The 27,989-nt window shown below is 41.2% G+C and overlaps 1 protein-coding gene across 1 annotated transcript in view; it reads right to left on the bottom strand.

Annotated features, from left to right (window-relative positions):
* Nucleotides 1-27,662, bottom strand: part of PDZRN4 (PDZ domain containing ring finger 4) — a 251,282-nt gene extending 223,620 nt beyond the window's left edge. Inside the window, exons 1-3 of the mRNA XM_037390575.1 lie at nt 26,998-27,662; nt 24,500-24,586; nt 20,451-20,555 (exon numbers count right to left, since the gene is read on the bottom strand). Of these exons, the coding sequence (XP_037246472.1) occupies nt 20,451-20,555; nt 24,500-24,586; nt 26,998-27,651 (846 nt within the window). The 5' untranslated portion in view covers nt 27,652-27,662. The remainder of the gene's footprint in view (nt 1-20,450; nt 20,556-24,499; nt 24,587-26,997) is intronic.
* Nucleotides 27,663-27,989: the final 327 nt, after the last annotated feature.

Consider the following 27,989-nt stretch of genomic DNA (forward strand, 5'->3'; position numbering starts at 1 on the left):
TCTACTTGGGAGTGTTATTTATTATCCATTGATTCCAGCCCAGTGAGAAAATCAAGGGAACTCTTGCTGTAGGCAAGGCTCCGACTTGGGAAGCCAGTGCAAACTACTTGGCTGTGGTTTGAGTTGGACCCTACCACTATGATAGTTTTTCCTGGCCAACAGACAAACACAGACACAGCAGCAAATCTCCTCTCCTTGTGTTAGAGCACACAGCAGTACTTAAAACTAACAGACCTTCCAACAGCTGACAGAGACCATATGAAAACCTCTGCTGTGAAGGTCTGACATCCCGGAGGCCTCAAGAATGGCAGGGTATTCAGTCCCACGTACAAGAAGGCAGACCTCAGTTTCACATTTCCCAGCTCCTGCATGTTGGATAGCTTTCATCTCAGCTCTAGCTTATGGCATTTCAGCGTTTCCCAGCTTTATAAACTGGGAGATAGCAACTCCTGCATTCACAAGGGATGTGATGACCTGAAGGCACTGTTAAATGCCCTGGTCTGTGATTCCATCTTCACTGCTTCACATGGGAATTTACACAGAGAACGCAAAACCAATCTAAACCACAATGCTTTGGTCCTTTTCATGTATTTTAAATTATGATTTTAATTAGAGAGATTTTATGGATCGTCATTGTGAAGATACAGATGTCTGCAATGTTAATAAATATTCCTTAGATTTGTTTTCCTGAATAAGCTGGACATTTACTATTTCAAAGCTGTCATGAAAAAAAACACCACTGCCTTTTGGCTCCAACTGTTTGGGCACAGAACCCTGGCAGCTGGGTTTCCTTCAGAGGAATCATGCCTGAACTAGTTCACAGGACACAGACTCCAACAGTTGCTCTCCAGTCTGCCTTCACACTAACAGCGTGACTCAAATGTTACCAGGAACTAACCAAGGCCCCTCCACCCGGCATTGCTGTGAAGCCTTTTTCACTGCTTCTGCTTTGACAGCTTATGAGACCAGGAAGAAAACAATCACGTAAAACATCAATAAATGTAATTTCTCAGTGCAAAACCCTGACAGCAGTTAATATACAGTAAAATTAAGTACTTGCCAAGCAATTAAGCACACAGAAGATAAGCATATGACAAGAATTAAACTCATCAATTAACTCCATAAAAGCTGCAGATAAAAGTGGAGAGTGCCCTACCTCTCCAAGCCGCGCAGCACAGTCCCAGCTACCATCTCCTTCCATGCACTTTGCACCGGAGCACAACCACCTTCCTCTTCTTACCGACATTACTGACAGCTTCAGTCACCTGGCCCTTGACTTTAATACCTTCTTGAACAGCATTATCAAACAGCAGCAGTAAAAATACATAAAAAATAAGAACAGAGAAGGCTGCTTTCAGATGATTGCAGCCGCTGACTCAGAGCTGAAGCTGCACCAAGAACATGAGAAAAGATGCATGACCAGGGTAGTGGAGAAATGAGAGTTTATTCCCAGGAGATAAAGGGACATACAATAAAAGCATCACTATTTCTTTAGTCCAGCCATTAACTTGCAGTGATCTGAGCATTACGTGAAAAACAAAACTGATTAGAGGTGTGCAAGAAGGAAGCAATGTTTTCAAAATATTTTCTGCAGGATTTTATAGGGAAACACTGAAATCATTTTCTCTATTCTCAATCACCTACGAAATATTTCCTAAACTAGTATTTCAGATAAAAGTATGAAGGAGGAAAAACGTTCTGTCCAGAGTTTTAACCTATTCACTTCAGTTCTTGCTGACTTCACCAGTTCATTGGCTTTGCCAACCGCTGTCCCAAGATACTCGGATTTTGACAAGACCTGCAGAGCCAAAGTGAATACAACCAGTTGTCTCCCTTCAGTACAGCTGTAGGCAACTAAGTGAGCTCCTGATACACATTCATTTAAAAGTTGCACTTCACAGAAACTACTTCTCATGCAGTGTACTTAACTGTGCTTGAGTGTTTTTACAATGTTTTGAGTCACTTCCCTGAAACTGAAGTTGTTGATTTATCTCATGTATGAGATCATTTACACCTTACGATGACCAATTAAAACAACTAAGCAAGCACATTTTTGCTGGTAAGGAAGAAAAAACACGTAAATTTCTACAACCTTTTTTTATATTGCAGTAGCTGAAAGATCTTTCAAAATCTTATCTCCTCAGCAATACCTTTCTTGTCTGACAAACAGGAAAACCTAAATCTTTTTTCCTCCTGCAAATGCTGTGAGCATGTGGAATGGGACAAAATATGCAGAGTGCTTCTCTGCAAAGACAACCAAATATGACCCTACAGATGGATAGTTCTATTGCTAAAGAAAAAAGAAAACACTTTCAGGCAATCCCAAAAAAATGTTTATTAAACAAAAATCTGTAACTTCAGAATATTGAACAACATGCCTTTAACACAGGTATTAACTGTCTCACGGTTGTGAAAGATGGAAATACACCGATGTACAGAAATGCATCAAAACATGCTTGGAAGTGAGCCTCAAAAATTAAACACAGTAACTTCCCAAAAAAATTGTTGCCAGAAACTATTTCAATGTCCCAAGTTCTTCTGCCCCAGTTTTCCTTACTCACTCTCCATTCTAAAGTTCTGCTTGCCCTAAAATCCATCCCCTCCAAAATACCCCAGCTTCTCCCATTTGAAAACCCTGCTTCTCACATAATTTCTCCTCTGTTGCAAGCTCCCCATATTAAAGCCCCCACACCTGCAATATTTCAGCACCTCGGGTTCATCTAGCTCCCACCTCACCCCCCTCCTCTCCCAGGCCATAAGCCCCCTCCGCCGCCCTCCCCGTAGCTGCTGAGGCCAGCGGGGTGTTTTGCTGTCCAGAACTTACCCCAGGTCTCTGCTGGAACAGGTGGTAGAAAAAGAACCAGACATGGCCTCTAATAAATAAATAGAATTCTATGGGCAGAGAAAGTTTTCATCCTGAAAAATACAATAGTCTTGAGCTACATTTGCATGCCAAAGATGCAGCATACTGAAACAACAAGATTTTTATCTGGTTTACAATGCTATCCTACTGTGTAGAGCAATGATTATTGGCCTGTCAGGAAGGGCAATACATTTTTGACACTTAACTGTTTGCAAAGATGATTAAACCTAGGGAAAAAAAATAATAAAATCACTCAGCTAAACTGAATTTCTTGCATAAACACCACTAAAATTAATACAACACAATTATTTCTTTTTTGCTTTGTTTACTTAACAACACAGGGTTTATGCTCAAGTGTTGGAAGATCTCCCAATTGCGACTCAGCTGCACACGGCTCCAGTAATGTCTATCTGAATCAACATACGGCTCTATTTTTTGCATTTGCTCAAGGCTTTCAATTAGTGTAGAACATTTGTGTTTAATTGAACAATGTTATCTGAGGTAAAAAAAGTACTGACTACCCTTTTTCGAAAAAAGAAAAAGCAAAACCACAAAACCAACCTTTGATCTACTACGCAAATTGACCCTGAAACATTATTTTCATAAACTTTAAAAGTAAATGTGAAGATTTACACCAGACTGAACTGATTAATATCAGGAGTGATTTTGGAAAACTATATATACACATCCATTTGTTTTATATTCAGAGATCATTATGGACATATAAATAGAAATAATTAAAAAAAAATGTTAAATTGTATATGATTTACGTCAAGATACAGACTTGAAGCTGACTTTACAGTAGTTTGCTTTTCTGTACAAGTCCCCAACTCCAAAATTTACACAGGCTCTCCAGCAAAACTTTTCAAAGACCAATACTGTCCTGTAACCTCAGGAAAATGCATGCACTCTGTAAACCAGCTGGCTTTTTTGTGTGCAGTTCCCAGCTGAGTAGCCAGATACAGATCTTCAGCGATTCCCTCCTTTTTTTCAAGGAGGCATATTGAAACTAGTTTCAGTTTAGATAGGTCAAGCATACACTTAAGGTTTGTCTATACTATTACTGAGCCCAATCAACAGCAGCTTTGAAGAAGCCATTTACAAATACAGAACACATCAGATGGACCCACACACTGCCTGTGTGTGTCTACTACAAGCACACTATTTACATACTATCAACTTTATCTGCCCAGTCAATGGCTTCCAAAGGCCAGAGGTCTTTTTATTTCACTATGGACATAAAACCACACTGCGACTTACCTAGTCACAGTGGCAGTGTAACATAAGGTGCCGGTGCTGTGATCGGCCACACTGGTGCGCAGCACAGATACTACCCTTTCCTCAGCTGGACAAATGGGAGAAGAAGGGAGGATGAAGAACCAGACTCCTGGAAGATCTTCTGGGAGCAAGCAGAATAGCCACAGCAACATGGCTATATTCACTTTGCCATGCTGAGTCCTATTTGCTGCAGCACACCCCAGCATTAAGAAAAGCAGCAGACAGCCTCAGAACATACATACAGAGCTAATATTGCAGTCATGTCTCATCAAATTTAATACCGTTGACTTTTACTATTACCAACTCTTCTAGATGTTGGCCGAGTCAGCTGCAAAAAAATAAAAATAAAAAATAAATAATCTGTGTTCACTGTTCAATCTTAAAGCAGATAATACTGACTTCACGTTCAAAACCAGTCCCTTGGTTATCTGCAAAAATAAATTAATTAACTATCACACTACTATCTCAGTTTTGAATGATAAGACATGAAATTTTGATTTACCAGAATTCTACAAATCAGTCTAAAAAGCTCACAACTTCTTGAAGTGCTGCTGGAGGAAGGAATGAATATGCGCACACAAGTCCACTTTTTCACCCCTCACCATTCCTTAGAAGCGTCGCTCTGAACTGCACGACACAGCAGGGAGGAAAAAGCAGTCATAATTCACTTTCTCCACATTGATGAATGATCCTTCTTACTGCAAACATACTTTACAGTGCCTTGGTTGGAGACTGCAAGCTGTATTGTAGTATTCATAGAAGCAATTTGTATTTGAAAAAAAAAAAAAAATCACTCCAAAGTGATTAGTTTCAGACCATGAGAAAAGAGACTCTAGTTTGTTACTCACAGTAGCTTTTATAGCTTAATCGCTTCCAAATCCTCACATAATAAAGCAGCTACCTTCTGAACACAGGAAGACACAGCTCACAAATAATGAAAAGAAATTTTAAGTCTCATCCCAAAAGCACAGCTTTATGGTCATATAATAGCTGAACTTGGAAAACTATTGCAAGGGAAAGTTAAATGATATCCAGAACACACAGTTGAAAAACCATGTAAAAAAAAAAAAATCCAGACTGGAAAAATCTGTTTAATAGATAAAACTTCAGATGTTCCTTTTATAGTATCCCTTTGTGCCTTACCTCCTAGCCCATTAATATCTTCACTGTATCAAATAAAATGTTACAAACCTTTCCACTAAAGAGTATTTTAAGATATCCGGGATTTAAAAGGGCGTTTGAAAATACTGAACATTTAATGGTTGTCACTTTCTTTTAGTCCAGCTCATTTATTTAGATTTTTAATTCATGAGGCAAGGATTATAGTTTATACTGGTGTTTGTGCATCTGCTGCAATAGCATTCCCTGTTTTCTCTGTAGCCTCTCAATGCCAGTTCACTACTACTAGCAAGAATAGCCAGTTCCCTACAGTGCTACATAGCAGGGATACAAATCATTCTATTTTCTGGGGTTTTTAAAAAAAATAATCTATATTTATATTTTCATATAGACTTTATATATATATACACAATATAAGTGAGGTTTTCAGGTTGGGGTGGGAGTTGGATGGGTTTTAGTTCTTTGGACAGAAGGGTTTTTCTACACTCATATAGGAAAAAGTACAACTTTTTCTAAGAGTTAGCCAACTACTTACATACAAAACTTTGAAAAAGTGCCCCTGTTAACATTTAAACAACACCTCATCTCCCAGATTTCAGCAAATTCAGAATCAGACACACACGTGCCATAGACCAATGAACGCCAAATGAAGAAATAAAAGCAAACCAAGAACAAACCAAAAAACATCCACAAAAAACCCACACACAAAACCTTTCATGGTAGTTCTATAGCCAGCATATCCTCCCAAGTGTAGTTTTTAATGCCTCCCCACAGGGGCATCCTCATAATAAATGCATCTCACATGTGTGCATCCTAAAACCTGATATGCTTACCCAATGCACAAATATCCATGTTGAAACTGAGTGGAAACATCCAACCATGAAGCTCCAGAACAAACTCACAGACATATCAATAAAGATGACTGAGAACAGGAAAAGAACATTTTGCAGGAAACAACACTCGCAACTCATAATTTGTCTGTCCTGGTTTGAAAAAAAAAAAAAACAACAAAAAAACCCCACCTAAAAAACCCCAAACCTCTTATACTAATTAAAGTTATACATAATAAATCCTTCTAGGCCAGATTTAATGAAAGTACCTTTTGCGCAAAAGCCTGCCCACCTTTTACAACTGTCTTAGTTTGATAAAAGACACTGCCTTCCTTCCCTTGTGCACCTTAGATGTCCATACAAAATACTAAACCCAAAAGCAACAAAAGTGCGGATTAAAATTTCTTACTTTGATCAATGAGCTAATTTGTATTGTTCTCTTGGAAAAATAACACCACCAGTCTCTCCGTCTTTGTATGGTCTGTTTCTCTGAACAAATCCCATCTCTCTGAAGACTGCTGAAAAATGAAGCATCACTCCACTGCTTGGATGGCTGGTGCTCTGTACCATTTCAAACACATATCTGCATCCTCACTCACTAAAACCCATCACTAAGGTCCCACAAACAGCTACTCAGATTCCTCCCAAAACTGCCAAAATCAAGAGTTTGACAACTTCTAAGCAGGCACAGAGAACAGTCAAAGCCAAGATCTAGGAAGCGCTCTCAGCTGACACAGCTGTTCATACTTCTTCCACTACCGCAAAGTTGGCTAAACCAGTGGCACACTGACCATCCTCCTAGGGGATACAGATGGCCTTCTAACAGTTGGGTTTACTTTATTACAATAAGGCTCGATCTTGTTGTCTGTTTATTTTGTTGTTTCATGAAAAATGTAACACAGAGAGCCATTAAAGCTACGGAGCTGGAGCAGGCCATCTCAAACAGGAGTACCACAGCACGGTGGGTGGATTCCAAGCCCAGTTTCGTAGCCAAGATTCTCTTTTCAAACTTAAACTGGCATTTTACATATTATAAAATGGAAACTGATTCCTTGTATATTCAAGCTCCCATTTAAACTAGTGAAATATGTAATTCCAGATGAACAGAATATCAGACCTATGTGAAATGTGATGTAAGAAGGACAAAGAAACAAGTAACATTCTTTCCTCTTGAATTTTATTCATTCTTAGATGACACAAGATTCAGTAAGCTTTGTTCTGGCTTTACAGTGAAGAACTCTGTACAAAGAGGCCTTTTATCCCAATAATCTAAACTCAAAAGCACTAAAAAGTACTAAAAAGAAGTTAGTTCATACGAAACTCCAAAGAGTTCAAGATGTATCACTACCACTTTCTTCTTTGAAGGATCAGATGAATCTCATCCCAACTCAGATGTCACTAGGTTAAATATTTCAGGCTGAACTAATCACCTTTGCTAAAAATAGGTGCCTAACTCATCTTCAATACTTACAGAAAGAGAAAATGTTAAGACATTTAGCATTAGGCAAGATGAATCTCATCTTAAGTGTCCCATGTGCTTTACATTCTCTGAGACTGTTAGATTGGCCTATCTGTTTTCAGGGCTTCGTACACTGTTGAACACATGATCAGCACTCAAAAAAGTAAACATCAGGCAGAGGGGCTTGGCACAGGCTGGTTAAAATCACTTGTTATTGTTCTTCTACTTAATAACATGGATTCAGCACCATTTGGCCAGTCACTTGCTGGTAAAACGTACAGTATATGAACTCAGTGAAAACTCAGCCCACTTAAAATCAGAAACAGCAACATTGATGATGGTGCATGTGATTTATAACTGGACCCCACTATTTTTTGGTAGTCTCGCACACATTTCTCTATCCACTGCATTAGCCTCTAAGGTCTCATTTAATCTCTAAGTGGCTGAATCAAAGGAAAAGCTTAGCAACTGGGTATGGAGTTTAGCCTTCTCCTCCCAGAACAGATCTTTAATGAGGTAGCATAGCCAGACAGCAAGTACTTTGAGATGACAAATAAGTACAGTGCTGGTACTTGTACACTAAGCACCAATTCTGGTTAAGAAAGGAGAAGGGGATATTTTTTGTTTTCAAAGTATATAAATGAAAATGGACATCCTGTAGTGGCTGAAAGAACTCAAACTACCCACTGCTTCTGTCCTCATTGATTAAGAGACTAGGGTAACCAGATGTTTAACATTTTTATTTGACTATGTTCAGAAAACAGGGGATTGAATTAACTTTTTATTTTCTGATGAAAGATTAAAGTTAAAAATATACAGGAATTTCCAACTAACCTAATTACTTATATTTCACCAAAGTTTATCTCATTGAAAATACTCTCTAACATTGTCAATTTGATTTCTTCTCCTGTTTCTTTAACTGCAAAACCTGAAAACTGTCATCTACAACCCTGCTGCAAAGCCCGTCAGTAGGAAATAGCGGCCCAAGTGCTCTAGGTGGAATTGAGGTCATCTGAGCTGAGCCCAGTCAGTTTTGCCCAAATTTTTAAATTAAGTAACTATGGCCAAACAGATACAAGAATTCAAAGCAGAGCAGTTAAACCAACTGTGCTAACAAGTAACATGCTCGCTTTCAAATTAATAACTTTAATGGCTATTATAAACTGTTCCCTATACAATACGTGCTTCAAAGTACATATGGAGGTAGCTTCTTGAACTACAGAACTTAAAAATCATAGAAAGCACAACACGAGAGAGACAAATGCGAAGCAATACACACAGAAAGAAGTCACTAACAAACCCACACAGTTCTTTGTTTTGTACTGGAACTCCCCGAAGTACTTGTTAATGACATCAGAAGAACAGCTGTAATGAACTGTGGGACTCCTGACTAACACAGGACACAAATTTAAGCAATCAGATTAAAACTTAAATCTTAAATTACTCTGCTAAGTTACGGCATTAACAGCACTTTCTGAATAGTTCACTCTCTGACTTTTGTTCTGAAATGTCAGTGTGTTCTTTAATCTTTGTAATATTGTCCATGGTTTGTGTTAATTAAAAGATAAAACCTCTGGATTAAGTGACGAATACTGATTATTTAAATTTCCATTACCTCATAGCAGGGAGGAGGGGGAAAAAATAGAAAAGGTCCAAATTCTTAGTACAAGGGTACAGTACTTAGGTGACTCAGAAAAGAAGGCTGAAAGGAGTAGTCTACATTTATTTAATGAGAAGTTCTAGCAATAGTTTTTTACAAAAGTAAAGAAGAGCTCTTTTAAAAAAGTTTTTTACAAAAAAATTATATGAACCATTTTTTACAGGTTCTTTTTATACTGAAAAAAAACAAAATGCTCTTTCTAGTCCCTCATATTCTCCCTCCTCTTTTTATCTATTTTTCATTTTTATTTTTAAATCATTAAAAATATTAGATACTTATTTTAAAATAAATTTTAAAGTATTTTGAATATTTGACAACAAGGAAGAATCCCTGTATTTTTAGGAAATATCATGCTTATTCTCATGAGGAAAGGTTTCTGCTTACCACTTTAGAGTATTATAACTTTAACACCATTCTTTTGGTCACTAGAAAGTATCTCTTAAGAAACTTCTCAAAACAGTCAGTTTTCCATTTAACCACACATCTAGAACATGCTGAAAAACAGTTGTGCTAAGCACTTGGAGATTTCACGGAGACATTAAAAAACAATGTTCAAGGGGCACGAAGTGTAAGTCAAAGTGCTGTTACAAACCTGGCACTAGCACAAGGCACCCGATTTGGACTGGGGCTCTGAGACCTGCAGGGGAAAAGGATTCAGCTTTCTGCTCCAGACTGCTGGCTGCTGTACCACTCAAAAATGCAATTAATCCATTCAAGAAGGGCACAACAGACTGAAAGCTCCTGGAACATTTATCTTTCAGGTCACAGTAGCAACTACCATTTGGAGAAGGCTGGGGGTAGGCAAAGGTATGTGCCGAAAACGCTTGCTGACAGCACGAAGACCATATGGCTCCACACTTGCCATGTGCCAACTGCTAGCCCAGCTCAGACTGTAAGAGAGAAGTGTAGGGATCCAGATGTTTTAATTCATGCAAGACAGCAAGTCCCTTCCATTTAAAATAGCATGCCTTCCTCCTGCAAGCTGCTGGAAGGACTTCAGATATTAACACACTGGATCAGCATGCTTAAAGAAACAAATGCAAGATTGAAAGACTGTACTTAGAAACAGATGGGCAAGCTCTCAGCCACTGGGTGCCTCAAATGCTGGATGTTCCAAATGGTCACGAAAACATGGATGAAGGAAAAAAAACCCTCATGTACTATATCAACCTATTTTGGACCTTCTCCTTCCTATATTAGATGACCACTTCTAGACACACAGATTCCTGTTATCCAATTTTAAAGAAGCTAAACTATTTGAAAGGTGTGTGGAATACACGGATGCTCAAATAAGGTTTTCATACTTAAAAAACAAGTAGAAAACAGCAGGATGTCAACAGTTATGAATTATTTTTTTTCTGTAATTTCCCCTTCCCTCCCTTCTATTTCTCAGCCTTGCTACTTGAAAGACAAACATACTCCTCAAAGAATATATTATGCAAATCATATCCTGTAAATAACATACATAGACATACTATGTAAATAAACATAGCTGCTATGACTTATTTTGTCAACAATATTTCATAAAGAAAATGCCTCCCAACATTTTTTGAATGAAGAAACAGTGTTGAGTCATTCTGCACTACTTTCCTGCAGCAGCAGTGATTCAATTAAGTTGGGTCCACATACAAAGTTGCAAAATTACATTAGATTTGCAATTCCAAACAAGACATACATTTACTAAAATGTCTGTGTATTAGTAACAAATGTATTTAGGTTAGCATATTTGATTTTACTTAGCATAGACTTTGATGATGGTTTGAAGAGACCACATCTGCTCTTGCCAATTTGAAGATTAGTTTTTACGTTACAGCATGGTTTTAAACGCTGCAGAACCTTGCATTTTGGAAAGAAGCTTCCAAACAACAACTTTTTTTACATTATCACTTCAATTTGCAAGGCATTTGGAAAGCACAATGTTGTACATGCTTCTGACTACTCCTATTCACAAGTTCTAAGGAGAAGCATTCTCCTGTTCAACACACTGGTGCATTTCACAGCTGCTTAAAAATTGGGTTATTAATTTTTTTAAGTGAATCCATGAATAATGACTTCATTTTGAGCATTTCTGCACTGGCAGACACTAATGGCTTTTTTCATTCAGCCTCCAATTACAGAGAACAGCGATTAGCTACCCCTTACAAATATAATTAGCTGATTAAGAAAAAGGGCAGAAGAGATCAAAGCTCTTGGAGCATACATATACCCTTGGATTGCAACAATCAGTTCAGTGACCTAAGTGGATAAAACACTGCATTCACACTAAATATGTAAGCTGTCATCTCCTCTAACTGTGAAGTTCTCTCAACCACAATAAAGAACATCCTTCCTGAAAGGCTGAAGGAGGCTCTTTTCACTTTCTGAAAAAAGCCAAGAGCTTCTGGGGTGCCAGCAGCACGTGCTGTGGGAGGCATGACATCCTTGCACATCCCTCACTTCTAAGCAACAAACTCAGCATGGTCTCAGACTTTACCAGACCTTTCCATAGCTGGGCTTACCATCAATTATTCCCACTAGTCTTCATCATATGAGCCTCAAAGGGTTAGCTCCCCATGATCCATCCTGAAGAACCCTCTGAAGCTTCTGACTTTTTCTATTCACTACATAGTTGACAAAGTTGAGGAAAGTCATCAGAAAATGCCTTTCCTCCTTTCAAAGCTTCTGGAATTCACCAGGTTAGGGTACTTCAGCTCCATATTGACCATCAAGTCCACCATATCTAAGAAAGGCTTGGTCCAAGACCAGGACAATGATACACAATCAAACCTACAGCCCAAGTGTCATGGAGATTCAGCTTGTCAATAGAAGAGAACGCATTTTCTACAGGGCTGACCCAAGATCATGCCCAGAGCAAAGGCCAAAAAGCAAGGGTCTTCATCACAAAACCTTCAGCAACAAGTGTACATTTCTATGACCTTGTCTTCCCTAACACAAACAGACACCAATATGTAAATATATGTGTATGTAATTATTTGAAAAATTCCTAAACAAAACACCGCCCTGCACATGCCCTTCTCTTCCTGGGAAGGGGATGAAAGCAGCAGCATTTGACAGATGTTAGTCAAGTTGTTTAATGCATTCCTGAAAGTGCTTATGAACACCTCTAAAATTTCATAGAACAAAAATTTCCTCCAAACCTACTACCTCAGCTGCACATAAAACTGCACTGCTCCTGCTGCTGGGTGAGATGGAAGTATGCCAAAGTGTTCCGTTGTTTTGCAAGGTTTGCCTTGAAGCTTAAAAAAAAAAAAAATCATGGGAAGGAAGAGAAAGACAACATGAAGCAAAGGCAAGCTCCAACAGGGCATCTAGGAGATGCTGAGTTTCAACTTGCCAAGTTTCTGACATGTCATCCTTCAGGGGTGAGATTAGACACTTTATGAAGGAGATGGGTGTGATCAGGCCTTCACACAGTGCCTAGGGATCTGCAGTGCATGGTAGCAACACTGTTTATGGAATCTTGCATGTTCTTACATTAGTCAGCTCTTCCACAGGTTAATCAGCATCCTTCCTACTTAACAGCACCACTGACTTGCCGGTTTGGCTACTGTCCTAGTCTGCAGACACAGTGTAGTTATCATAGTTCTGAGTTCCACATTATTTCCCTATCAGAGTTCATGGCAGTGGGTATAGATGATCCTATTCCGCAATTCAGTTACCCCTTTTCCTACATCCTGTTCATTTCTCCCACACTGCCATTTATAGGCAAGCACTGGAGAGCACTCCTGTGGAAACGTAAGGTTGGTGCTTTGTACTCTTTAATTGTAAAGCTGTTTCCCCTGTTTTTCTTCTTTGCATATTCTCCTTCACTCTCACCCTTCTGCTCCTACACTGATCCAGCTGCTGTAGAGATCCACCATAGTCAGAGCAAACCAGAAATATCTCATTGAAGAGAAGGGCTTATGCACACTCACTCATGGACATGCAAGATCCCAAAGCCTCTTCAATCACGCCCAGCCTAAGCCACCTAGACAAAGGCCCAACATGGTAGAAGCAGTATACAAAAACCACTGTGAAAGATTATTTTTCACCACTTCCATTTAGCTTGCTCTCTTGACTCCCTTCCTGCTGGCTCGCATTTCGGAAATACTCTCGCACTGCTCCTTCTGCCCCACTTGACCTGGGCCCTGTTCCAGCCACCCTCATATCTCCTTTGCTTTGCTTACTGGGAATCCCTTGCAGAGAAGCACCCAGGCACATACAAAGGTGCAGTGCCCCAGCTAGCTGCATCTCAAAAGAGTTGTGACTCACGAGCTGAAGAGACTTGCTGAAAAGGACATACTGCGATACTCCTTATCTCTTGAATAGACCAATTCTGCAAACAAACCAATTGGACGGACAGTTCGTCTGGTGGTCATATTCCCACATTTGGCATTTCAATTTATTTTTTTTTTAGATAAAATCACTGTGAGCTTACAATTTCCACAAAAAGAACACAGCATTATACTTGCGCACATGTCTGGCTTGGCTGTGAGAGCAAGCCCAAATGAACACAGCTGGGAAACCCTCCCACAGCCTTGTGCCTCTTTAAACCTGGGTCCACAGCAAGTTTTCAGTAAACAGAAACTTCTCAGTTTATACATCAGATTAAAAAAAGAACCGAACACCTGTTAAAAACCAAGACATTTTAGAATTTTCCACGATGCTGCTTTACACAAGTATCAAAATAATATTTTGCCTGTTTATGAATGTAAGACTGGATTTGATCAGCTAAAGGATCAAATACTGGATTTCTGATCACAAAATCTTAAGTCATTATTCACTATTACCCTATTAACACCAAGATCTCCAATTCTTAAATAAAATTTTGTTTGATCTCTCACTTTTCTTTATGATAGAAAGTATTTTGTGAAGTCTTATTAGTATTTGCAAGAAAACATTACACATGGAAGTGTAATTATTTCAGTAGTCCATTCTCTTCACATATTTCACCACAAAAAATACAAAAATTTTAGGTTACATAAAAACAAAAGTCTCATGTTCACTTTTTAAAACACAGTGAATTGCTGGAATTATAAGTGGTTTTTAGAAGGAACATAACCTGTTTTCCTAAACACAACATTTGCATTTTAGTTCAGTGAATAGAGAGGAACACAAGCATCTCTAAAGACCTATAGTGAGTCCAGTCAAATTTAGGCTACTGACATTTGGAAACTCAGGCAACAAAGTACAAAATTCAGGCGTTCCAGGATGCTTACAGTGAGATGTCAGCTTCTAGCACAGACAGTCCATTGAACACTAAGTTCAGTTCTTCCACCTACATGAGATCCAGCTTGCACAGCCTTCTGAGAGCAGGCATCAGTGGCAGTAACCACCTCTTAGGTAACACAGCAGCCAAAGTAAAGACCAGGAGGGGGAAAACTCCAGCCACTGGTATCTATTCAGTCAGGAAACCCCATCTTTCATACCTAGGAAAGCATCCTACCTAGAGGATATCCTGGTTGACAGCGTTTGCTACCTCCCCTCTCAAAGTCAAGGCACTGTGAAGTCAGAAATGCAAGTATTATTCAAGGAAGTGTCCTATCAGACACAAAACTGTGCAAGAAAGAGGGAAACTCTCATGTATTGGCACAAGTGTTTACCTCGAAAAAGGCAGGAGCAGTATTCCAGATATAGCTCCCTAGAATCTATTTCACAGCAGATGATGGCTGGATAATCCTGACTCCCAAGCACCTGCAGGCATCTTGCTCCATTTGAAGAGGCTGGGTGGAGGCTGGTTTCACACATGATAGCCTCTTCCCCAGTAACGAGGGCAATTACCTGGACAGGCAAACTCAATCCTTTTCAGGTAGGGCAGAGACTACAATCCAGATTTCTCGCTTCTTGGAGAAGCGCTGTTAAGTAAAAAAAGTCAGTGGGGGCAGTATTTCCTATTCAAGTGAAGTTATGTACAAACCTGGTCACACACGACTTTTTTAAAGTTTCTTCAGACAGATGAAAGAATTCAGGTGTCCAAAAACCTGTATCTCAACAGGTGAGGGAGAGGTGAAAAAAGCTACAGACATTTCTAAGTCTATGCTATAACTAATATATTACGCCAGGTATCTTTCAGACTAATTAGGAGTTCTCTAATGAATGCAGGTGCCAGACCTGGTTACCTGTAACGTAACATAATGGATTTGTTAAGGATTTAAGAGAACTTAATATACCTACCTAAGGCTACTTTGGACATATTTAGATACACTGAAATCCACGCCACTAAAATTAGCTATATAATAATTTCCTCAGCCACCACCCAGATTTTACTGGCCACATCATGTACAGCTTTGGTTCAAAGCTGTCCCAAACCTTCCAGCAAGGCAGTTTTTAAGCTCACTACTTCTACAGACATAATCTGACAGTGGAGATTCTTAGCCAAATAAACATGACTAGTATCAAAGATTTTGCTTGAGCAACATAGTGAGTGTAATGACAGAAACATGCAGAAGATAAAACATCACAAGGCTGACACACAGCACAGTCAGCAGTCTGGCAATAGTTAAAAAAGTTTCTGTGTAGGCGCTTTGCAGATGTAAGTTACTTCTGCCAGGATAAGCCTCAAGACTTCATCTTTATTGAAACTGGCTTTGCTGACATGCACTTGAAAGCCATTATGTGTGTAATCTCCAGAAAAGTGAAAAGAACAAAGGGAAACATGGAATAAGGGATGAAGCCTTATTTATTATATAGTTATGGAGCTCAGGCTGCATAAACAAAACACACAGTCATGATACATATGCCTCCATCTCATTTTTCAAAATTACTTAAAAGATCTCAGACTAAAAATGTTTTTCTTTCCCCTCCATCACGCCTGCTTCTTAGCCACCGTATTAATGAGAATCAACCGACTAAAATGCAAAAGAGCCAATATTCTCATTTCACTTAAGAGTAAAAGAACAGAAGCCTTTGCCTTGCAGTGCAAGGAAAAGAAAAATACTTCAGCCTTCCAGAAAAATACTTCAGCCTTCCAGACAATGATATACTTACAGTTCCTCATATGAGTATTTTGGTCTTCAGCCTAAGCCCCTTTTATGTGAGCACAAGGTTTTTCACTGCTGTTCTGTTATTTGGCAGACCTACCACAGAAGGTTCAGCTGTGACTACAGGGCTTTGTCTCCTAGGCAATGTGAATTAACAGTAGCTCTTTCTCTCAAATGGGTGAAATACTGCTCTTTTAAAAGTAAAAAAAAAAACAAACAACACAGGAATTCCATCTGGATTGCAAATTCTGTACTTGTTATATATTTTATGTACAACATTAAAGCAAAAAGATAAAAGCAGTATATTCCACTTCAGTAATATAACTGCATTTTTCAAGACACTGACCTCCAGAATGAAAGAGGACTTGAGGAAAATCAGTTGCTGTTTTTTCCGGAAGCTGGGCTCAAAACCAGAGGAGATGGCATAGCATTTTCTGTAAAATTTAACATTATACAAAGAAAAAACAACCCAAAACAAGTATAAAGAACTAGTTCTGAATGGTTTCTTAACTAGGCATTAAACTAGTGTACTTGGAGCGCTGGCCAACGTGGTGCCATTCTTATGTGAAGCTCAACTGACTGCAAACTGAGAGTCAAATTTTCCTCCATACAGAAGTTACTTCCAGTGTTACTGCTCAGAACTATAAATATGTATAAAGAAAGCAGCAGGTAAAACACTTCTGTGTATCAGCAACGCTGCCAAGGATCATAACTGTTTTATGCTGCCTTGAGGAGGCTATTAGCATTAGCAAAGATGAGCAGTGAACTTACTCAGTAGGAAGGTTTTGCATGAAGTGAGGGGAGATGAAATGATGCATAGCTATATAACTGTGAACCATTCTAAACATTCTTTGTCTTTTCTCCCAGCAGCAACCACAATTCTTTGAACCAGCACAGACTAACAGATAGCCCTGTGCGTGGCTTGCTGCTTGTCTCCTCCTCTTGGGCTTCACAGACAAGGTGGAAAGGAAGAAAACAGAGATCCAAAAGTTAAGAGGTCTGGTGGCTTTATACTACTGCTCATATCCAAGGCTTTCATGTTGGGAGCCACAGACACCAATGCTGCATCTAGTTTTATGAAATGCTTTTTATAGCATGTGATCAGTGTTTAGTCCTGGAACATAGGCTGCACTGCGTTAATTTAGGGAGCTAGATTTTATGGATAAAAACTTTTGAAAGCAGCAGAAAACTGACATCTGGAGGGACCTGCTACACAGAAGTAATTAATGAGGAAGAGTTTCTCCTTGATGAAGAAATAACGGTATTTTTTGGTTTATAATAAGATTTCTGAAAGTACACATTGCCAAAATGCTGCTTGTGCACATCACTGTCCCAGGCCAGTGTTACACTGCATAAACAACTCTTTTCTCACAGAGAAGTTAACCTTAAGTAAAGAGGGTAAAGTTGTGCCCGAAATCTTCTGTTCCTCAGCAGAACAGTGAAAACGATCAGTGAGGATCCTGTGACCATACCCTGTGAAAAGCCGCAGCCCCCTGACACAGGGTACCTGGGGTCACCCTCACACACCACCACCCTGCCAGCCCACAAGCACATGTTTCAGCTTTCAGGTCCTCAATGACAAAATGTGCTCACCTGAGGGTAAAGCCCAAATAAATGCCAACTTGTTTCAGGTGAAAGGGTCTAAGAGGCTCTATGGCTCATATTCTGGGCACATTGATCTCCAAACCCTCCAGGAACTCATGTAATTTGTGTAGCATTTTTACACTTAAGAAAGAAATCTGATTTCTCCCCTTGGCACCCTTTCAAATACCATAACAATTATTTGGCAAAGTTGCTGCCACAGATAACGAAGTATATAAAGTAAAAGACAGCGCTACTCATGTCTGCCAGCCTTGGCTCACCATTCCAGCTGCCAATGCCATAGGACTGTGAAATCCATTCTCTGCGCCAGCTTACCCATTAGATGGTCATCTAAAATGTGCAAAACTCACTGTAGTCAACCACTGCAGTTAACATTTGTTAAACATCTGATAAGGCACTGAAACAAATTACCTTCTTTATTTAGCAACATGCCTTGAGAACAGATTTTCTCCTGATTTAATGGGATAGTTCTGTCCATTATCCCATTAGCTACGCACTGCTAGAAACACCCCGGGCATCACATTGCCAAACAACTGACTGAAGCTATTAAAGGTTTTTCGAACAACATCAGTTCCTTCTGCTCTCGATTATTGAAAAATGGTCTCATAAAACATCACCCATTAGATTAGATCACCAAATGAGTGAAAAGCAAGCAAGACTAAGAAGTCCCACTTCCTATCAATTCTTCACCGAAGCTCATATTTTGTGCATCTGCCAACATTTTTGAAACAGTTACACCATCCAGCTTACTTCCTCATAGCAAAAGCTTTCACATTGATCTTCCACAACAAACCACAGCAGTGCTGGCAGGGCATCCGGCTGCAAGACGACACCAATAGCTATGCATAGCCATGGAAAAAGTTAACCTTTTTACTCCAGTTGCTTCCTGTATCTAGCTTGAAGGAATAATTAATTATTTGCATTTCATTTAGAAAATCTTAATGTTACCATTTATCTTCCTCTTTTTATTTTAGTCTAATGAATCTTGAAACACTGAAACTTTCAGTAATTTGGCCTAACCCTGAACATTTTTAAATGCTTGCCCAAGTACAAAAAACTATACATGAAACTGTTATATATTTATACAGTGAAATTGGTGCTCCACTCAGAGACATATGAATACTTACGCTAGACTGGATCTATAGTTTCACACAGAACTGAAATATGTATGTTCCCAGCAGCAATTTAAATATCAGTATGACTTTATGCAGCAGAATTTTTCAACAAATAAAAATCAAGATTCAATTATGGTGGCATTTTGAGAAATGGCTTCATGTTTAATAAATGTTGGTTTGTAACTTTATTCTTCCTTTTCCTCCCAAAATACTCCATTTTGTCTTAAAAATCAAAGCACTACAAAACAACAACAAAATAAAGCAGGAAGCGTTGAGCAAGCACATAGAACTACATAGCCAGTCAGTCTGTAAAAAACACAACACGGTAAGTGAAATAGTAATGTCAAAAAAATAGATTTTTTTCAACATAGGGCTGCTGTTACAAAAAACCTGGACGCAAAAGCTTTTTGTCTATCTTGGGGAGATAAGAGTTCAGTTGCAAGTGCACTTCTGCTCAGCCAATTTGGTTTCTACTAGAGATGCATGTATCTGCCAGCTATTTTTCCAAGAAAATGTATTAACTTGGTTTCACACACTGCTCTAGGCTCCCAATACTAAGAGCAATGCCAGTATTCAAACACTCTGCTTATGTTTCTAGTCCTTAACAGCAATATGACTGATGCAAGAAGCCAGCAGCACCACTCTGCATTTGTCTTCCAATCTATTTGTCTCATGTGTCTTTATTCAAAACCCTGTCCAACTGGCAAGTTCACACCGTGCTTCCAAGCCTCCCCTAAACCCAAGTCTGGAGTGATGTATCCTAAACAAACCCAGCAGCTACTGGTACGTGCTGTCATTGAAAGAGCTGTATTAAAGCTGCAATGTGAAATGCCATTTTGACAGCATCCTAAGGAGTCTATTTCAGTGACTGCTTGAAACTGTTCCTTTGAGATCTCTTAGAGGGCTAATTACAGTTACGCTGGCAGGCTAGGCAGCAACTTATTCTTCAGACTGAGTTATTGGTTTTTAAAAAATTATATTTATTTTATGGCGAAAAAAATGCATACTACACAGGAATAAACTTTAAAATTTCCATGCTAGCATATTACATGATTGGGAAAGAGCGATACTGGTCCTGGTGAGAACAACAGATTATCAACTTCTGATCATATAGCAGAAAGTACTTTCTCTAATTGCTTAAGAAGTTGCAAAGTACTGCTTACCAGCACAGCTTCTCCGCAGTGTCCCAGAGTCACAACAGTAATGCCCCTATACAGGGCAAAATCAGTTTCACTAAACCTGTGAATTTCCATAGAGTCATTGCCTTCTTTCATAATTTAATGAAAAGAAATACAAAATGCCTCTCTTGCTTGCAGTTTCAGGGTCTATACCTTTGCCTCGCTTAAATCAACTTAATCCCAAGATCAATACATTTATTAGTTGTTGGAAAAATCCACCATGCATCTCCAATTCTGAGAAATGTTCAAGTAGTTCAGCATATAACAATCATGTTTAGACACAGCAAAAGAGGAAAATTACAAGATACTTAGTGTAAAAACCATAAAATCCTTGATTAATCTGTAACAGACTAATCCACTGGTGGTGGGGCGGGTTTTTTTTCTTACCTCAATAATCTTGTCATGAATTTGCAGGCCTTCTGCTTTGTCTGCAGGTCCGTTCTCCAGAATCTTTGACACATAAATTCCCTCAGCAGATTCCTCCTGATTGTTCTGTACCAGGCAACAGGGAAGTTGCAAAAAGGGCCACATTAGTACAAGAAATGAGACAGTACTAAAATCAGCAACAATGCAAAATGCAAATCTGCCTGAAATATGCAGCTTGCTTTTCTAGCTAAGAATTGAGCTCCTTGGGATGTTGGGGTTTTTTTGGTTTTGTTTTTTTTTTTTTTTAAACTTGCTTAACACAAACTAGTCATTAATCAAAAGGACAGAATTAATGAACTATTCCAGCATTTTTTGTAAGATTATCCATTTACTTCTGGTTATTTTAGTCTAAATGAAACACAAGGCGCAATGGTAATCAGATCCCAGCTAAAATATTTAAAGCAGACCTCAAAGTTCACAGCAGACAGTGACTAATATAAAGGCACAGAGGAAGATAACTTATAAAAATGGATGCACAAGTGTTTCTCTCAGGAGGGAAAGGACTCCTGCAGTACTGCTCCTTGTAAACTTCTTTCTGCATTTGAAAAATAAAGCTCCAAGGAACAAAGTGACATTAGTTAGCTCACGTGTAACAGTGATAGGATTTGGTTGGAACTGGTTAACCTCATAAATCCTATTCACATGGGAGACTGAGAATTTGCTCAACTGTGAAATCCATACAGATCAGCTGTGGACAAAAAGAGAACCAACTTCCAGTTGATCTCTACACATTGCTAAGTAAAACTTGTACGCAGGTCAGATTTAAAGCAGGTAAGTTATCTACCACAGCTGGAACGATATACCTGCTGTGGTTGCACATGCTAAAATTACTTAATTTCATCATGTGATGGCTTAAGATAGTTTAAATTCATTATTAATAAAGAAATAATGCCAAGCAGACACTGCCCACTTACAGTATCTTTAAGTGTCCATAGAAATAATAACCTAGACAGCAATAAATGAAGGAATATTTTTCAGACAATTTATGTTGTGGATAGCAGTTTATATGACACATTTTCCTTCTGTGACTGGTGAAACCCTGACCAACAGCACAATTCATTTGAGTACAGGTTTCTAGGTCTAGGTCCTATATACTCATGGGGACATTGTTTTATATTTTTTTCTATTAAGAAAATGATAAAGGCATTTAAAAAAATGGAGCCACTGTAAAACATGCTTTACAACATGTGGCAACTGTCCTATGGAGTCTCACCCCAGGTAGATTTCAGGTTAACAAATATTTGCCCAATATGATGTTAGTCACACTATGATTTCATAAACTCCCTATTTTTTCCCCCCCTTTGTCACAGAAACTCACAGGTAAGAAGCAAAAGGGAAACTTATTAGCAGTTCTAACAATATTTTGAAATTATGAACTTTCACTGACTTCCCATCTAAACAGTGAGAAATGAAACTCTGATAAAACCAGCATAATAGCCATTAATGAAAATTCAAGAGGGACACGGTTTGGTTTTTTCCTCAAGAAAACAAAAGGCTAGATTATAGTACCTTTGCCCACATAAAATTGTATTTCTTCCTTAAGAAATTTCACTGGCTTTTTCAAGAGTAACGTCCAACGCAGTAAGAAAAAGGGTATTTGGCTTGTGGTCCCCATTGGTAGCACGTGCTGGTATCCACAGCCCTGACATGAAAACACAGCACATCGAGCTGCGGCACCTTCCCGCGCAGCCCACAGGCTGCATAGCAGGGAATGGAGGGGAGCTATGGGAATGACTGGTTCATTCAACCTTTAGCTGAGTCTGTGGGTGACTGCAGGAGCCCCAAGCCATGCCTGCAGCACACACCTCCCTCCAGCCCGGCTTTGCCAGGTTGTCCTTGGGGGGACAGCCTCCACAGCCTCTGTCGTAGGACAGTCCTACCAGCCAGCCAGAGCTGGGGCCCATGACAAAACTGGGGATCAAAGCAGCCTTCCTCCTTTAGAATAATGAATCACCTCCCAGAAACACACACTTATAAGAAATGAGTCCTTTCCTGACAAAATAAAAGGCAAGCTTGTGGTGAGTCGTTCCTTTCCTCTCCTCCTCCCTCCAGGTAGAAGATGAACAGCAGGGAAGCCTATTATGGACTGAAATTAAACACAGCCAATGGAAAGTATGTATGTACATTCCCCAAGTCACCAAGAGTCACCTCCTTTCCAATGGGAAAAACCTGCATTGCACTTATAAAACACAAATAACATGTGGTAAAGGAACACACTCCCACATAGGTGACTAATACACCACCATTCTGCTCTTCTGCTGCAAGGGCCAATGCTTCACCCAAGGGCACTTCTTCCCTGAACAACCTGAACGTACAGATGGCCTTCATGAACTCTTTTCGTCTTGTTTGAACAAAAATATTGAATTCCTGTTCCAGTATTTAAGTTTTTGAGCAGTTTTTTATTTTCATTGTTTGTGTCAGCTCAATCCTTTTTTCCTGTTACATCCTTTGGCTCCAGGTACGTTGAGGGAGACTTTATACTAATATCTGGGAACTGCCTATCAAACATCCATGGTATTCCCATTTATCACAATGAGAACAAAACAAAACAGAATTTCCAAACTAAACTTCTAAGACTCAAAAGTCCCTGAGACCCAGCTCTGCCTCACAGCTCCACCAACTTCTCTGTCTCAAACTACCAGTGTCAATGGAAGACCATAAGCATTTCCTTCTCTCTGGTCAGCAGTTCTCTCCAGAAATAGTGCTTTGAACCTTCATATATTTATCATTTACTCCTTAAACATCCAGAACATTCATTCAAAAAGCCTAACAGTTTGTAACATAAAAAACTGTTCTAGTATGCTCTGTCAGCATGTAAGCGCTTCAGAGAAGCTCAGCTGCCATCCCAAGAAAGCTGAACACCATGCTCCCTCTTCCCTGCAGTTTTCCTACAGTTGGAAATAACAGAAGTTACACTTCAATACAAACTAAATATTATTTGTATTTGGTTACTGGTATACTTAAAATATGGATATAATCAAAGTGCATGTATTTTATCTTATAGCCACCTGTTGTCTCATCCTTCCATTAGAAAATCTAAGAAACTCTTGCTTTGGATTTACAGCACCAAAATCTGGTAGCGGATGGTTTTCATATTTACCCACAGGGAACAGTAGTTCTGCAGCACAGACAGTGAACTTCTTAGGCTAATGGGAACAGACTCTTTGGCACCGCTAAACATAAGCTTTAGAGCAGAAGACTGTCAAACTAACATACAGGGTCCCATTCCCCTCCTCAAGAACAGTAGGAGGCTACAATTCTCCCACTTAACAAGAACCTGATCAGTGCATAATTATTACCAAGCCTTTTTAATCAACCACTAATTTTCCAGTTTAACAGGTTTCTTTACCCTTCATATGTAATGACAGTCCTGATTAATGCTTTTGGGAGGATGAAGTTAAAAAAAAAAGAAGCCATATATTCTAGGGGGTGTTAGTGATCCTTATGCACATCCTATGGTTTCCAATGAACTTTCTAAACCTGGACTGATGAGATTAGATTGAGTTAAGATACAAGATTGATGAAAACCCTGTTTCAGTTCATAAAGAAAGAGAAACCGAAAGGAGATATGTGAGAGCAGGACATATGCTTAAACTATCTGAGCTACAGAAGCAAATTTTCATCTGTCCTCTAAATGCGGAAAAAAAAAAAAAAGCAAGCTGTTTCAAAAAATTCCAATGGCTTAATCCTGTAACAATGACTCTTATAAGTAGTCCCAAAGATTTCCATTGAATATTTTGCATGAATACATATTACTCACATGGGAATTGAGTGCAGATCAGCATTAAGTTTTAAAGCAAAAACAATGGGAATACCTTTCTTGAAATCAAGAATAATCCAAGACTATGTCTTCAAAACAATGACTCCAACTACACCTGTTAATATACAGTTCCTCTATCTATGGATCTGATTCCATACTTACTGTCATCAAAAGAAACTCTTTTATTACTAAGAGTGTATACAGTAACAGAAAATATGGTCACAATAACCTACTGTACTTTTCTCGTTACCTGATTGGGCCGTCCTCCTATAATATTGAATCCCAAAGTATCATTTTCTCGGTGTAGCATGATTGTTAATGGTTTGGGTTCTCCTCCCTAAGAAGCAAGAGGTGAAATACTGTTAAAGAATATAGTCTCAAAAAGAAGATCTTAAGTGTAAGCACTAATGTACAAAAGATTTTTAGCCGGAGAATACGTATAAGATAAGACTTAAAGGAAAATTAGGCTGAAAAGATAACAAGAGACTTTGTAATGGAAAAAACCCAAAGAATCCACCTGCCACTGAAAAGTAACACAGGTAACACCTGATTATCTTCAGCGCTGAATGGAAAGAAGTACAGGCTTTTGGTGAAGAATGCTCAGCACCACTGAAAAAAGTCAGAGCTCCAAACATCTGGAAGTCTCTAAAAAAATAAAATTCCCATGTGTGTCAACATTTCAGATGTTAAACATATAGGTTAAAATACACAACACTTTCAAACCCCAAAGTCATATCAGTACCCATTTCACAGCAACCTTCAGGGAAGATACACACACAAAATGAAACCCAACTCTTCATCCCAGCATTTCACTTCTCTCCCAAAAAGAAAGAATCCAAAACCATGTCTGCAAAAAAAAAAGTTTTTTTCTTAACAAGGTTTTAAATATAAAGCTAACGTTCAAAAACAGTGAAGGAGTCAAAGTTAAAAACAAACAAACAAAAAAGACACTTTTTCCTTCAGTGGAAGAGGTAAATAGCTTTCTAAAAAAAATATTAAAAAGTCAAAAAAATACTTGGAGGCTTTAGCACAGCAAGTTAGATCATTTTACCGCATTCACATATGATAATAGTTACAGTTCAAGAGCCATACTCCCCCCCAAAAAAATTATATTCATCCAGCGCTGTTAGGTGTTTGTGTCTGCCAGTGTCCATTAATTAATAATATATAAATAATCAAATTTTGTATTCAATTTGACAACTAAATAAGGTATACCTTTCTGAGCATACAAAATATAACACTTAACGCTGAAGGCCATATATTTTATTAACTGTGACAGTGAAATGTTTTATTGCCGCATAATACATTTGATTTTAATGGAATACATTTTTACTTCATAGATAGTTTTTCTTCCAAATACCTGTTTTAGTCATTACCCTGGTCTCGGCTGTGCAAGACACTGGAGCGGCAGTACATACAGCAACACCTACCGGCAACGCTCGGAAACGGCCCGGGAGGAGTGATGCCTCCACGCCAGGGCAGGTGGGTTACAACTAGATGATCTTTAAGGTCCTTCCAACCCAAACCATTCTAGATTCTACATATAAGCACACTTCCCAGAGCCAGCAACCTAAACCTCATGGCCTAGCTAACCAAAGAAAATAATAATAATATAAAAAGATTAAATATGTAAGTCTCCAAACACGAAGTTTCTCAACGCCACAAAGACCCATGTTTCTAGGCACGCAGGTGTCCTGCGAACGCCGTCCCCTCTCCCGCTCCCCGTGCAGCTGCCAGATGCCCAGCACGCGACATTGCTTCAGGAGTGACTTTGCCTCAGACCTTCTCCACCTGGGATTTTGCTTTGCAAGGGTCCGTGAAGATTTGGGTAAAAGAAAAATTCTTTGCATTAAAACACTCCCTCACCACGGCTGCAAACAGCGGTGCTAGAGTGCACAGGGATCTTCCAGCCACTAGTTAATGCTCCAAAAAAGCATCAGCTCCCTTACAGCGAGTTAAGCCAGCTCACCAGTACTCTCGGATGGTTTATTTAGCCTGAAGGGAGCGAATCTCTACCTGAGCGATGCTCTCAGACCCGAGAAGAGAGCGAAGTGCTGCACCAGTCTCTTGCTATTGACAGCGTCAACTTTTATTCCACTCTACCGAACGAGAGCAGCTTTGCTATCGTTTCACCATCGCCTACAAAGTTTACACTAATTTCATGCTCCGTTTTTTTAAGACAATTCCTCGGCTGCTCAAACAGAAGTTAAAAGCCAGCTCCTGAGCTCCTGCCAGTCCCCCTTGGAGCAAACAGCGGCAGCCGCCGCCGGGTACCTGCGGGGGCGCCCGATGCGGACACCCTGCCCGGAGGAACCGGGACCCCTCTGCCCGCCGCCAGCCCAAGGGGGAGCCCCTCTCCCCTTCCTCCCGCTTCCCACTCCCTCCGGCCAAGCAGGGGACGAGCCACCGCCGCTACCTGGCACCACTGGTCCCACCGGCGCCCGGGTTTTCGGCCGCCGCAGGGAAGGGCTCCGAAATAGGGACCTACAAGCAGCGTGTCCCCCCGGTCGGAGCTGCATCGCACCGGGGGCGGCGAGGGCCCAGCGAAGCGGCTCGCACCGCCTGGGGGATGTGCGGGGACGGGGAGGGACCGGGCTAGGGGCCGGCGCGGACTTGGGGGTGACGGCTATGCCCCCCCCGGGGCCACCGCTCGCAAGTTGGGCATGGCGATAGCAGGTCCGGGGAGAGCACCGCTGCAGGGGAGCAGGCCGGGCGTGCTGCCCCGCTGGTCTCTGCGGCCGCACTCACCTTGCCGGGCTGGCCGCCTGCCAGGTCCCGGGTGATGCTGCTGATGTGGCTCACGTACTGGCCGAACTTCGCCTGGTACCGCCGCGCCGTCAGCTGCACCTCGCTCTGCAGCGCCGAGAGCTGCGCCAGCAGCGACTTCTCCCTCCTGCTCCAGCGCAGGGCCTCCCTCCTCAGCTCGGGACCCGGCTCCGGGCTGCCGCCGCCCCGCAGCGCCCGCAGGCAGCGGTGCCCGCCGCCCGCCCGCGGCCGCGGCGGCCCCGCGGAGCCGCCCCCCGAGCGGCCGGGGGGGAGCCCGCCCCGCTGCTGCGGCTCGGTGGGGCCGGGCGGCGGCGGCCCGTAGCGGCACGTCGCGAGGTGGGCGGGCAGCTCCCGCAGCCGCACGGTGCGGCCGCAGCCCCGCGGGCTGTAGTCGCACTTGACCTCCAGCTTCTGGACGAGGCTGCGGAGGGGCAGGACGGGGCGCAGCTCGGCGGCCGCCAGCGGCTGGCAGCGCAGCGGGCAGCGCCGCCGCCGCGCCGCCCAGGGCAGCAGGCAGCCGGCGCAGAAGACGTGCCCGCACGGCGTGGACAGCGGCTCCTCCAGCACCCGCCCGCACAGCTTGCACTGCAGCTCCGCCGCCACCGGCGCCGCGAAGCGCGACGGGTCGAAGCCCATGGCGCGGCCGGGGACCGCCAAAGTTTCGGCGCCGCGGCCCCCGCCCGGCCCCGGCGGCGCTGGAGCCGCTCCTGGCGGGCGGGCGGGCGGCGGCGAGGGGCGGGCGGAGGAGCGGGGCCGCGCCGGGGGAGGCGGGCGGCAGCGTCGAGCTGGAGTTCCCAGCGGCTTTCCCCCCCCCCCCCCCCCCCCCCTCGCATTAACTCCCTCTCCCCGGCGCTGCCGCCCCACGCCCAGCCCCGGCACCACCTCCGCCCTCCCGGGGCATCCTCGCTCCGCGGCGGGGCGCGGGGGGAAGGGAGGGGGAGACGCGGGGAAGCGCCGCCGCCTGCGCCCACCGC

Source organism: Falco rusticolus, chromosome 5 (genome assembly GCF_015220075.1).
Source record: "Falco rusticolus isolate bFalRus1 chromosome 5, bFalRus1.pri, whole genome shotgun sequence".
Classification (NCBI taxonomy): Eukaryota; Metazoa; Chordata; class Aves; order Falconiformes; family Falconidae; genus Falco; species Falco rusticolus.